General features: G+C 46.3%; 1 protein-coding gene across 15 annotated transcripts in view; it reads left to right on the top strand.

The window, feature by feature from the left end:
* Positions 1–4,226, top strand: part of Trim9 (tripartite motif containing 9) — a 108,322-nt gene extending 104,096 nt beyond the window's left edge. For all 15 annotated transcript variants that reach the window (XM_075948254.1, XM_075948244.1, XM_075948242.1 and 12 more), the window contains 2 exons: positions 259–421; positions 2,302–4,226. In XM_075948254.1, the coding sequence (XP_075804369.1) occupies positions 259–421; positions 2,302–2,364 (226 nt within the window). In that variant the 3' untranslated portion in view covers positions 2,365–4,226. The remainder of the gene's footprint in view (positions 1–258; positions 422–2,301) is intronic.
* The last annotated feature ends 8,089 nt before the right edge of the window (positions 4,227–12,315 follow it).

The raw sequence follows: 12,315 nt of genomic DNA on the forward strand, positions 1-12,315 counted from the left end.
TGTGGGTGGAAGTTCAAGGCCAGCCTGGAGAATTTGATAAGACCCTGTCTCAATTAAAAATTAATTAAAAAATTAAAAAGAGAGCTGGGGATAAAACCAGTGGCAGAGCACTTGCCTGCCGTCCATGAGGCCCTAGGGTCAATCTCCGGTATCAAATATCAAAAGCAAAACTAAAGAGGGGTTCCGCAAACCAAAACGGGGAGACTTAAGAATGGCAACAAGCTGATAAGACTCCATTTCCCCCCCCTTTTCCCACAGAACCGAAGGGGGGATCACAAAAGGCGCCACCATCGGGGTCCTCCTCGACTTAAACAGAAAGACGTTAACATTTTTCATCAACAATGAGCAGCAAGGTCCCATCGCCTTTGAGAACGTGGAGGGCCTGTTCTTTCCTGCTGTCAGCCTGAACAGGAATGTGCAGGTGAGCAACAGGGCCCTGGGACTAAAGGCAGCTTGCTCAGGCTGCTTCAAAGTCTACTGGGGGCAGTAAAGTTCCCACAGCCCCAAGATGCACCAGCAGCCCTTCCCCGCATCCTTGCCATGGTCCGGCTAACCACCCATAGGAATCACAAGCCGTCTCTATCCTGTCTATCCATGCTTTGCTCTGGTTTCATCTCTAAATAGAATTGAGTGACTTGGACAGACTGGCAGGGAAGCCATTGAGATGGTTCCTAGCGAGCACCAGGGATGCCCAAGAAAAGCAAACCTTAGGCCCTTATCAGAGAGTGGGAGCAGCTTCGCTCTCATTCGCTCTGCCTTGTGCTATTGACTGGGAAGCACGGGTTGCCTAGGAGTTAGTTACTTGCAGTTTCCTGTAGATACCAAACAGCAGATTCTTCTCGCTTCTTTCCTTAGCAGATATCTACAGGGTCCCTTTAACAAGCCAGGCTCTGCTGTAAATACTAGATATCCAACAGTGGGAAAGAAAAAAAAAAGAAACAGATACAAAGCTTCCCCCTCCCTAAGCTTATATTCCAGTTACAGACGTTAAGCGATATCCACAATGGGGTTATTTATAAGATACATCAGAGGGTCAGTGTCAGGGAAGGGGATCAGCAGCACTGAGGATGTGCTAAGCAGTCACAGCCCTAACCATGGTGGCCAGTGGGCTGGCCTTATTGCAGTCACTGTTGATCCGAATCCTGAAGGAGAAAGGTGGAGTTTTCCAAACAGAAGGCATAACCCAAACTTAGAAGTTTCTAAAGCACGAGGGGCTCTGGATGGGCGGAGAAAGGCAAAGAGGCTGGTGGACTGGGGCAGGGGGTAGTGAAGGGGGTGTTTCGGAGCTTGCAAGGGGTGCAGGTGGTGCCCCATCACTGCTAGAATCCAGGACTTCCCAGCCCCCCCCCCCCCGAGTTGGGAGTTGGTCCTCTCGTTACCCGACATAAACCTCACCAGCCTTAAAATAGGACTTGGAAATCACATCGAATCCCTGCAGAGGATTCATGCCCCACCTACGGCCGCAGCCTTGAAGCTCTTTTAAATGAATTGCTGTCTGTGAGCTCGTGCAGTAAAACCACTTACAACCCAGCAACACCTGCCTTCGGCTCCCTGCAAGTAGGTGGGACTGTCTGGGGGGCTGGAGTTAAACTCTTCAGAGCCAGCCTGCACATCAGAAGACAGAAAGCTTAAACTGCCGTAGAAGTGAATCTAAGGAAAACCTCACTCGAAGCTGTCCACCTTTTCAGCCATGTCCCTTCCAAAGACTATCATACTAGCCACGCATCGGGCCTTCAAGGATGTTCTCGAGTCTTTAGACAGACTCTTGGCAGGGATGGTATGGGCAAGAAGAGGGAAGGGGCCATGTTTAGGAAATGCTTCCAGTCTTTCCCCATAGCTATTCACCATAGTTGGAGGTTGACTAGAAGTTGGTGCAGCAACATAAGTGCCCGTGTTTCTTCCTACTAAAGTCCTTCGTTCAATCCCAGAAAGAAAGGCTTGTCCACACCGGGAACTCACCAACAAGCTAATACGATCTTTGTCCATAGACTTGGGCAGTAGTCACTGTGTGTAGAAGGTGTCCCTGCCTGCAAATGAGGGCCTTACCTTCAGCCAAAAGAAAATGCAGTCCCCCAGAATACTTTAAAAGAGGTGGGAATTGTGTCTCCTGGGTTTGGAAACCCACCATGGTGGCCAGGCTCTTACTGCAGCTAGAATCCTGCTAGAAGTCCCTATAGCGTCTTCTAGGATAGAAGTTCAAAGACGTGAATGGGCCCTTACCGAATGGAGGGCACACAAACTGCGCTGTGACTGGACGATTGTAAGCACACATCCTGCATAGCTTACAGTCTCGTTCCTCAGGTCACGCTCCACACTGGGCTTCCGGTCCCCGACTTCTACTCCAGCAGAGCTTCCATAGCCTAAGGGTGTGCTGTGGGGGCACTAGCTGTCCCTGAGAGGGACAGCATGGAGCCACCGGCCTCGGCAGATGCAGAGTTGGCAGAAGACAGAGACGGAGGAGAACAGCCGGTCCTCTACCATCTTCGCCCCTACAGCCCCGCCCCTTTCCCATGAGCCTCTCTGCATCACTCACCTGAGCTCCTTTCCTCATCCAGCCGTTCTAACCCACAGAGGACCTCGGCAGCCCACTGTTCCCTTCGTTTCCACTTTCACTTGTTGCTTTTCTTTCATTTAGGGTTTGTTTTTGTTTGTTTGCTTTTACATGCAGATCGAGTTTGTTTTGTTTCTTTTCTGATCATGTTTTGCTGACTTACCTACCTAACTGGCCCTGCCAAGAGAAAATCTTCCTAGAAACCTTTTCCTTAAGCTTTGCTTCACACAAAGATGTTATAGGAGAGCAGGTAGGAAAGAAGTCGAATTCAGAGTTTGCCATTTGACTCCTAGAATGTTCTCACCCTATTTCTTGTCAAGCAACGTCAGCTCTTCAAGGCTATTTCTCGGGAGGTGGGCAGAGTGCACCTGGTACCCACAAGTCGTAACCACACCCTGAAGCACAAATGTATCAGTGAGACAAGGTCACAGCAGGGTGAGGACAATCAGAGGTGCTCCAGACACTGGGCAGGCCCGGGGACTCAATTTGATTCGTTTAGTTAATACAAGTTTTTAATTAAGAATACTATGGACCCGGTACTGTTCCAGACTCTAGAATTCTGTATTCTAGACACTGGGGAGGGACCAGGGAAAAGGTGACCAAGACTATCTTCCTGGAATGTATACTCTGGAAGGAGAACAAAGCAAATAACTTCAAGTTGTTCTAAGTACAAAAGTCAAGAATCAAAAAAGGTGTCGTGGACAAACCCTTAGATTGATGCTGAACCCACGCACTCCGGCCGTCACACCAGTGCTTTTCCCACCGCGCTATCTGAATTATGGTCCTTGCTGCCACGCATCACAGCCCTTCTTTGGCAGAAATGATGTCAGCATTGTTACTCATTATGCTACAGTCATAATAAGCCTTAAAAAAAAAGAATGCTAAAAACAAAATGACCAGAGGGCACAGGACCCAGTCACTGTACTGGGGCTCCTACGTTGCAGGCCACAACATTTACATTCTCAGGACAAACACACTCCATGTCTACTCTCTGTGCCTGTTACAAACGAGAATCCACACCCACTGCTGTCACAGCCTGACATCCACGGAAGCTCGAAGTGGGTTTGGGAAAGCATGAGCATGGATGTCATCCCTGGGATTGACTGAATATCCATGCTTCCTGCTCCTAACACGTACCCTTCAGAAGCTTTCTTTGGGCGTGACGTTTTAGAGAGCGTAGGGCCTGAAAGCAAACTTCCGATGAGTTGGCTAAATACTTTCCACTGAGCCACGAAATCGACTCGAACAAGGGTCGTTCAACAGAGGTGGGATGGGAGAGCTGGCGTTGCTTCGACAAAAAGCAATCTCTGTAAATAGCTCATCCTCTACTCTGTGCTTGTCCCAAGTCATCTGTCGTTATGATGTTTTTCTAGTTAGAACCTAATTTATTGAATGGGTGCTATCCTGTCTGTGTCTGTCTTGGGTTCTCGTGGCTCCAGAACATGGTTGCAGGACAACACTGCTTGGTCTTTGATTTCTGCTCCCGTGAGACTCGATGGCTGGGCCGCTAGTTACTCTCTTTATTAAATCTGCCCCGCTGGTTAGAGTTCTAGTGACTTGTAACAAATAGTTTACACTAACTACAACTATAGATGCACACAGCTACTGTGCTAGAAAAAGAAAAAAAAAATTGTCATTCCTGGTATGCCAATAAAGGGTTTTTATGAGAGGAAAATGTCTCCGGAAAAGTTCTTTCTAAGTTTGTACATATTTGGGGGCACACTTCGCCTTTATCCGGGTAGTATTCCTCTAGTAAAGTGTGACCAGAAAGTCCCCAGAGATCTTGAAAGAATGTTCTCCATATATGTTTATGAGAACATGGCTGTGCCTCTGGACTTTGCACATCCCCTAAGCTTATCTTGATATGAAGTGTGTACATTTGGAACACTTTAGCGTGTGCCTCCACACACTGAGATTTTACTCTAATAAGCTGCTTCTCAAATGGCCACAAACGGTGCTGCAGAATATCAGCGAGCATCCCTGGCTCCTGTACCTTTAAAATAGCTAAATAACACAATTGTTTTCATGTAATCACAACACTACCAATCACCTTTTATTTTTATTAGCGCTTTTCAGTGAACCAACTTGTTTCTTATTAAAAGGAAAGTTGAGACTGTAGTGATTTTTCAGTCAGTAAAGCGCTTGCTGGACCGCAGTCTCCAGAAGCCAAGTAAAACAGCCAAACATAGTTGCTCCTCTGTAAACCCTGCACGGGGTCAGGGAGGGGGAGGGGGTGGAGACAGGAGGTCCCCTGGGACTTGCTGGCCATCCAGTTTAGCATGCTTTGCAAGTTCTAAGACAATAAAAAAATCTCAAATGTATACATACATACATATACACACATACATACACACACATACATACACACACATACATACATGCATACATACATAAAATATACGGTAGATGGCACCTGAGAAATGATTCCTGAAGGTGTTCTCTGGTCTCCACAGAGGTGTGTACACATGCACATGCACGAGGGCGTGCACACACCCACAGAGAGAGAGAGAGAGAGAGAGAGAGAGAGATTCTATAAAAGTCAGTTTCACAGAGTAGCAAGAGGCAGACTGCCAGCATCTGCTGCCCTCTGTCTGGCTGGTTTCTATCTGGTTTTTTCCTTGCCCCCTAGTGGGGCACGTTTTTCTGCTTCTTTTATTTGCCCCCTCCTTCCCTGCCAAGTTTTCCTCTCCTCGCTGTCTAATGAAACCGTTAGCTGCTCTTTATTCTTCTCTGGTGCTAAGGTTAATGGACTTTCTCTTCCCGACGCTTTCTCACAGGAATGATAATGAGTTGCCAGCAATCACCCTATTTTCTGGAAACGGTGTCTTTCTTCCGCCTCTAATGCACGCATCTCTCCTTCACCCTGTACTCTACTCGCAGATCTAGAGAGGGGTTGCTATTGGATCCAGATCTCTGGTTAGGATAAAGGGGACCATAGTAATTAAACAAGTAAGTTCTTGGGTGGGTCCCACCACCTTCCAATCTTTATGGACATAAAAGAGACAACTGTACACATTGCAGCTACTTCTACCAAGCCTGGGACTTAGACAGTCACAGACCTTGCAAGTAGCATCCTTAACTGAGACTACCTAGATCTTTCATTTCTCTGAAGAACCAGCTTTGGGGGACAAACTTAGAATTTGGGGTGCTGGGTATGAATGAACAGTTGGATCACCCAACCAAGCAACAGTCCAGACCTTTTAATTTGTGACCTCTCCACCCTGCCAACATGAACGAAAATCAAGGCTACTTGAACAGAAGGACTGCCATACATTGAGACAGTGGGCCTACCAATCTACAGCAGCTGCTAGGTGGCTGATGGACAAATGGAGCAGCTAAAATACCGCATGAGCTATCATGAACAAAGGAATGGGTTGTGGGGAGGTTGGATCAGGATGGCCCATGATTTTAGCATGCTATTCATTCTCTTTGGCTTTTAAGATAGTTTCACCATATTGCCCTGGCTGGCCTGAAACTCACTTTGTAGACCAGGCTGACCTCAAACTTGCAAAGATCCTCCTGCCTCTGCTTCTAGAGTGTTGGGTTTACAGGCATGCACACCATGCCCAGGCCAGACAGTCTTAAACGGAAAAACTGTTTCTTTCGGAAGCTTCTATTTGATATTGTCAGACTGTGGTTGGTCATGAGTGACTAAATCCACAGATGACAAAGCTGAGAATAACAGGGGGCTGGTAGACAGAGACCACTTGTTCCCTCCTGGCTGCCTAAACCACGAAATAATCACACAGAAACTATATTCTTTGCAATACTGTTTGGCCAATAGCTTAAGTGTATTTCTGGCTTACTCTTTTTTTTAAAAAAAAAATATTTATTTATTTATTTATTATGTATACAATATTCCGTCTGTGTGTATGCCTGCAGACCAGGAGAGGGCACCAGACCTCATTACAGATGGTTGTGAACCACTATGTGGTTGCTGGGAATTGAACTCAGGACTTTTGGAAGAGCAGGCAATGCTCTTAACCTCTGAGCCATCTCTCCAGCCCTCTGGCTTACTCTTATATCTTAAATTAACCCATTTCTATCCATCTGTGTATTGCCACGTGGCTGTGGCTTACCAGGTAAAGTTCCATCTGGCACCTGTCTCTGGTGGGGCTACATGGCTTCTCCCTGACTCTGCCTTCTTTCTCCCAGCATTCAGTTTAGTTTTCCCCGCCTAGCTCTATCCTGCCCTATCACAGGCCAAAACAGTTTCTTTATTCATTAACCAATAAAAGCAACACATATACAGAAGGGCCTCCCACACCAGGGGATGATGTGTCTTCACAGCAAATGGGGTACACAGGGAGGAGAAGCATAAGAAAATGCTTTGAGTGGTAAGATGAAAGACCTGCCAAACATAAAAATGAATTCTTGAGTAACCTCTACTCTCTGCATCCTCAGACAACTCAAGAGCAGGGAAGTCCACTGGCAGTAGCTGGAGATGAATGCCTGGGTTCTGGTTCATTCCATGTGGGCTGTGTGTACCCAGACAAGTGATGACACTCATCCATAATGTCCACTCCCTAAAGTAGAGGTGATCACACAGTTGTTCTGAGGGTTTCGTCAAACGATAATATCTACAACACTTTCAAGAGTGCCAGGCTACTCTGTAGCGAACTGAAAACTACTCCCAGAGGAGGGGGGAGTTCATGAGACTCGAGTAAACAAAAACTTGCAAGTCTAAGAATGGCTAAACCAAGAATGGCGAAGCTGATCTGAGATTATACATGACCTTACAGGCAGTCAGCGGTTGCTGGGGAGTCACGACTCTCACTGGCCGGGCTTCTCGCAACTCTGAAGTCTGCCTGGAGCCCCTGGGATGCAGTTTTCCTGAGTCAGGACTCGTTTTTGGCTTTTCAGTGATGTGGCTGCCTTTGAATCATCCATGATCCTATAAACAACCCCAACGAACTCACTGCATCACTAGGCTGGACTTGGTTGGAATTGTTCCTCTCACACCTTATATGGGATGAATAGATGTTCGCTGACATCTTGTAAGAAATGCTTCAAAGCTCCTAACGATTAGCAAGACCTCAACTGAGGGTCTGTGATGACTTTTACCACCGTGTTCTGACAAAATATGTACCCAGTGAAGTTTTTACAAAAGTGATCAGAAGAGTATAATAATTCCCCAAACAGCTACAGCATAACTTAAAAAATTAATTGAAATTTTCATATATATTGAACAGGGAACTACAAAGGAGATGGCAAAGATTATTTAAAAATGGTGAAAAATATTATTCAGAAATTGTCAACTAGGATGCAGGAGATGGCTCAGCAGGTAAGGGTCTTGCCACCAAGTCTGATGTCCTGAATTTGCTCCCTGGGAATCACACAGTGGAGGGAGAGAGCCACCTCCCACAAACTCTTCTTTGACATCAATACTGATGCCATGGTGTGCCCACTCATTTGTGCATACTCTCTGAATAAGTAAACAAATAACTTTTAAAAATTTTAGAGCTTGGTTAATTAGAAAGCAAAACCATAGCTTGCAGTGGTGGTGCACACCTTTAATCCCAGCACTCAGGAGGCAGAGGCAGGCGGATCTCTGTGAGTTTGAGATCAGCCTGGTGTACAAGAGCTAGTTCCAGAACAGGCACCAAAGCTACAGAGAAACCCTGTCTCGAAAAACAAAACAAAACAAAAACAAAAAAAGCAAAACCATATTCTCCACCATAGAACATTCAAGATATTAATATGTCAAATGCAAACTATTGAAAACTTTAGTCAGTCAGTGGTGGTGGTGCATACCTTTAGTCCCAGCACTTGGGAGGCAGAAGCAGGTGGATCTCTGTGAGTTCAAGGCCAGCCTGGTCTACAGAACGAGTTCCAGGACAGGCAGGACAACATAGAAAGACCCTGTCTCAAAAAAAAAGAAAGGAAAAAGAAAAGGAAAGGAAGAAGGAAGGAAGGAAGAAAAGAAAACTAACAAAGATGAAGCGAATCTGAATATTTACATGATCCTTCTCAAGGAGGCTTAAGCTTCTGTTAAACATGTCATTCAGTGGATGTCTTGATTTTCTAAACGTTCTCTCCAGTTTTTCTCTGATTTACATGTTAAACCCTCTTTTGATATTCCTGCTCTTAAATCATAGTCTTCTGTCTCCCTTAATTCTTTAATTACCCACAGATTCACTGATTTCACTGTTTTGTTATGCCAGCGATGCGGTGTTTGCTATGAGCTGCAGTGCATGCTCTTTATAGACTGCGCTTTGAGCTGAGTAGCTAATGAGTTTGCAACCAGTGGCTCAGCAGCAGCCAAGGATGACCCGTCCCCACTGTGGTGAGGGCTCTCAGCACATTGTCCTAGATGTCCTAGATGGTCCTGGATGGTCCTCACTGTGGTACAGGGCTCTCAGCACATTGTCCTAGATGTCCTGGATGGTCCTCACTGTGATGTGACTTCCCACAGGCTCTCAGCACATTGTCCTAGATGTCCTGGATGGTCCTCACTGTGATGCGGCTTCCCACAGGCTCTCAGCACATTGTCCTAGATCCTCTCCACTGTGGTACAGGGCTCTCAGCACATTGTCCTAGATGTCCTGGATGGTCCTCACTGTGATGCGGCTTCCCACAGGCTCTCAGCACATTGTCCTAGATCCTCTCCACTGTGGTACAGGGCTCTCAACACATTGTCCTTGATGTCTCTGAGCAGCACAGCTGTTGATGTGAAGGAAGACTCCAGCCTTCTGGGTTGAGGAGGAGGGGTAGGTAAAGGTTAATTATGACTTCTCAAGAGGTTGGCTTCAGCATTAGCATTTGGCAGATGTGATGGGTTTTTCAGTATATGCAGGTTTAACCTAGGCATAGCAGAAAGATGTGAAAACACCATCATCTAAACTCAATCAGCCCGTCTGAGGGAGAGCCCAACTCCATGCTGTGGTCAAATTCTACATTGAGATTTCAACTCAGACCAAGAATGAAAATGCAGCTGTGTAGTGGCGGCACACGCTCCTAACCCAGGCACTCAGGAGACGAGGCGGGTGAATCTCTCGGGGTGAAGTCAGCCTGGTCTACAGAGCTGGTTCCAGGATGGCTATGGTTACACAGAGAAACCTTAAACAGGCTAACAGAGAACAAGGCAGTGCAGTTTTCCCCTTAGACACATGTGCTTCTGGTAGGCTCACTGTTCATCATTTCAGCTCAGAGGACACTTCCCCTGATGTTCAGAGCACTGACTCGGTGTGTTTGGAGGATGGACTCCCAGTGAATCAGATGAAGCCCTGAGGATCTGCCCTGGAGGCATCAAGATGTCAAACCAGGGGTCCCAGGGAAGCAGCCGCAGATACAGGAGACTGTGGCACAGCTGGCGACAAATCCAAATGCCTTCCGCACAGCTCTCTTTTATTGGTTTCCCCTGAGCTTCTAGAAGTCTCAGGCATAAGGCTTCATTCATCCAAGTCTCCAACAGTACCAACAGGAAACCTAATCATCATTGGGCCTATTACAAGGAAAAAAAAACTCCCTTCAAAGATACCATAAACTAGCAACCTGAGGAATCCTGGTTCTGCCACAAAGCTTGTCTACCCTGGTGTCACATCTGCTATGATCTGAAACTTCCTCCAGACACCGTACTTCATTATTTCCCAGATGCAAAGGACACCTGCTTTTTCAATTTTTTTTGTATTTAGCATCTTTCCAATAAAGACACATTTTATTAACTGGACTGTGTGGCCCATGGCCATAATCCCAGTACTTGAAAGACTGAGGCAGAGAATTCATAAATGCAAGGCCAACTGGGCTACATAATCAACACCCCCCCCCCAAAAAAAGGAAAAACAAAAACCCTGGTTCTCAGCCTCTGCTGTCCCCTGAAATCACTGTGAGATTAGAGCCGGGCTGGGGAGTGCTCACTTGGAAAGGGGAGTGTGCTACGCAAGCAAGAGAATGCGAGTTCAAGCCCCAGAACACATGTATTTAAAAAAAAAAAAAAGCCAGGCACTGCACTCGCCATCCTAAAACTGGGGCTAGAGAGATAGGACGGTCCCTGGGGTTCACTGCACAGGTGGTCCAGCCTATTCAGCAAGCTCCAAGTCAACCACACACCCTGTCTCAAAAAAGAAGGGTCCTGAAGAACAATGCCCAAGGTCATTCTCTCACACACGCAGGAACAACTGAATTCACATGAACACACACATACATATACACAGAGAGAGAGAGACACACACACACTTTCCACACCACCAATTTAATGGTTCTGAGATGCAGTGTGGTCTGAGGCTCTGTGGTTCTGCATGTTCCTTGATTGGTCTTAGTAGCACAAACTGCTAAAAGGCCCCCAGGTGAGGACTGAGCGAGCGACGCGCACCTGGAGGCAGCTGTTACCAGCTGTGCATTTACAAAAATAGCAAAGCTTCCAAGTACCATTCTATCAGTCTGTCCCTTCTGTGTGCTATCTGTACTGGTACCTAGTGCCTGAAATTCACCTCCTAACACTACTTACAAAGCTGGGAAGAAAGCATGGGGATAAAGTGTTTGTTGTGTAAGTGTGAAGAGATGAGTCTGGATGTCCACCACCACAGAAAAAGCGACGTGTGTGCCGTGCACCCGTAACCCCAGGAGCGGGGATGGGAGCCAGAGACAGGCAAGTTCAGTGAGAGGCTCCGTCTCAAAACACACGTTAGAGAGCAATACAGGAAGACACATGCAGGAAAGATCAGCATGCGCGCGTGCACACACACGCACACTCCATCATGATGTGACATAAAATAGACAGGACACAGAGCCTACGCCCAAAACAAGTAAGCAGTCATATACTGGAAAAGATCTCGAAACAACCTACCAATTTTCTTCTTTAATTTAAACATGCAGCTAGGCATTTAAATTGTTATCACTTAGAATAACTTAGGATGACTGATGAGGATTCAATAATGGTAAATACAGAAATTGTTATTATGCAGCTATCCTAAATAACACCCACTCTTTCTTCCTAGTTCCTTGTCAAGCTCCCTTTCCTCTTTTCATTATTGAATTCCTCCCCTTCAAAAGACTGCATATCTGAATCAAAACGTCTTAGTGAGTTTCTGGTGTTCTCACAAAATGCCCAAGACGGCATACTTATAAATTTTTAAAAGTTAATTTGCTCAGGTTAGGAGGCTTTATTGCCCCCAATCAGGCAGCCCCGTGTGTTCTGCCCCTGTGAAAGGTGCCTTGGCTGTCTCATGTCATAGTAAGGGCTCGTGCAGAAAGAAGGTGGTCATGTGTCAAGAAAGGAAGCAAGAGGGGTTCAGAGACCAGGCTTGCCTTCTTATACAAGAGCTCATCCTTCCAGGAAGTAACCTGGACCCCGAGAGACCTGATCCTTCCCGAGGGCTGTATCCCTAAGAACCTAGCCGCCACCCATTGGCCCCTACCTCTTAAAGACACCACCACGCTGAGGACCAAGCTTCCCAGCACATGAGCCTCTGAGGAACACATTCAAACCACACCCAGATTATAAGACCACACTGTATTTTCCCACACAAGAGATTTAAAAAGTAAAAGAAAGAAATTTCATTAAAATAAATCAGATCTAGCTACTACAGTCCCAAAAGAAATAAATGCATGTGTGCAATAAAAAAAACCATGAACCTACGCACTTCTGGCCACGTTGCTAACAACCCACTGCAAATGTAACTTGTCTCAGTTTCTTTCTGCTGATAAATGGCAATTTAAGGGGCAATGGTTTATTTTCGCTCTCAGTCCCAGGTTACAGTCCAAGGTAGGGAAATCACAGCCGTAGGAGCTTGAGATAAATGGTCACATGACATCCGCAGTCAAGA

This window comes from Microtus pennsylvanicus, chromosome 14 (assembly GCF_037038515.1).
Source record: "Microtus pennsylvanicus isolate mMicPen1 chromosome 14, mMicPen1.hap1, whole genome shotgun sequence".
Lineage (NCBI taxonomy): Eukaryota > Metazoa > Chordata > Mammalia > Rodentia > Cricetidae > Microtus > Microtus pennsylvanicus.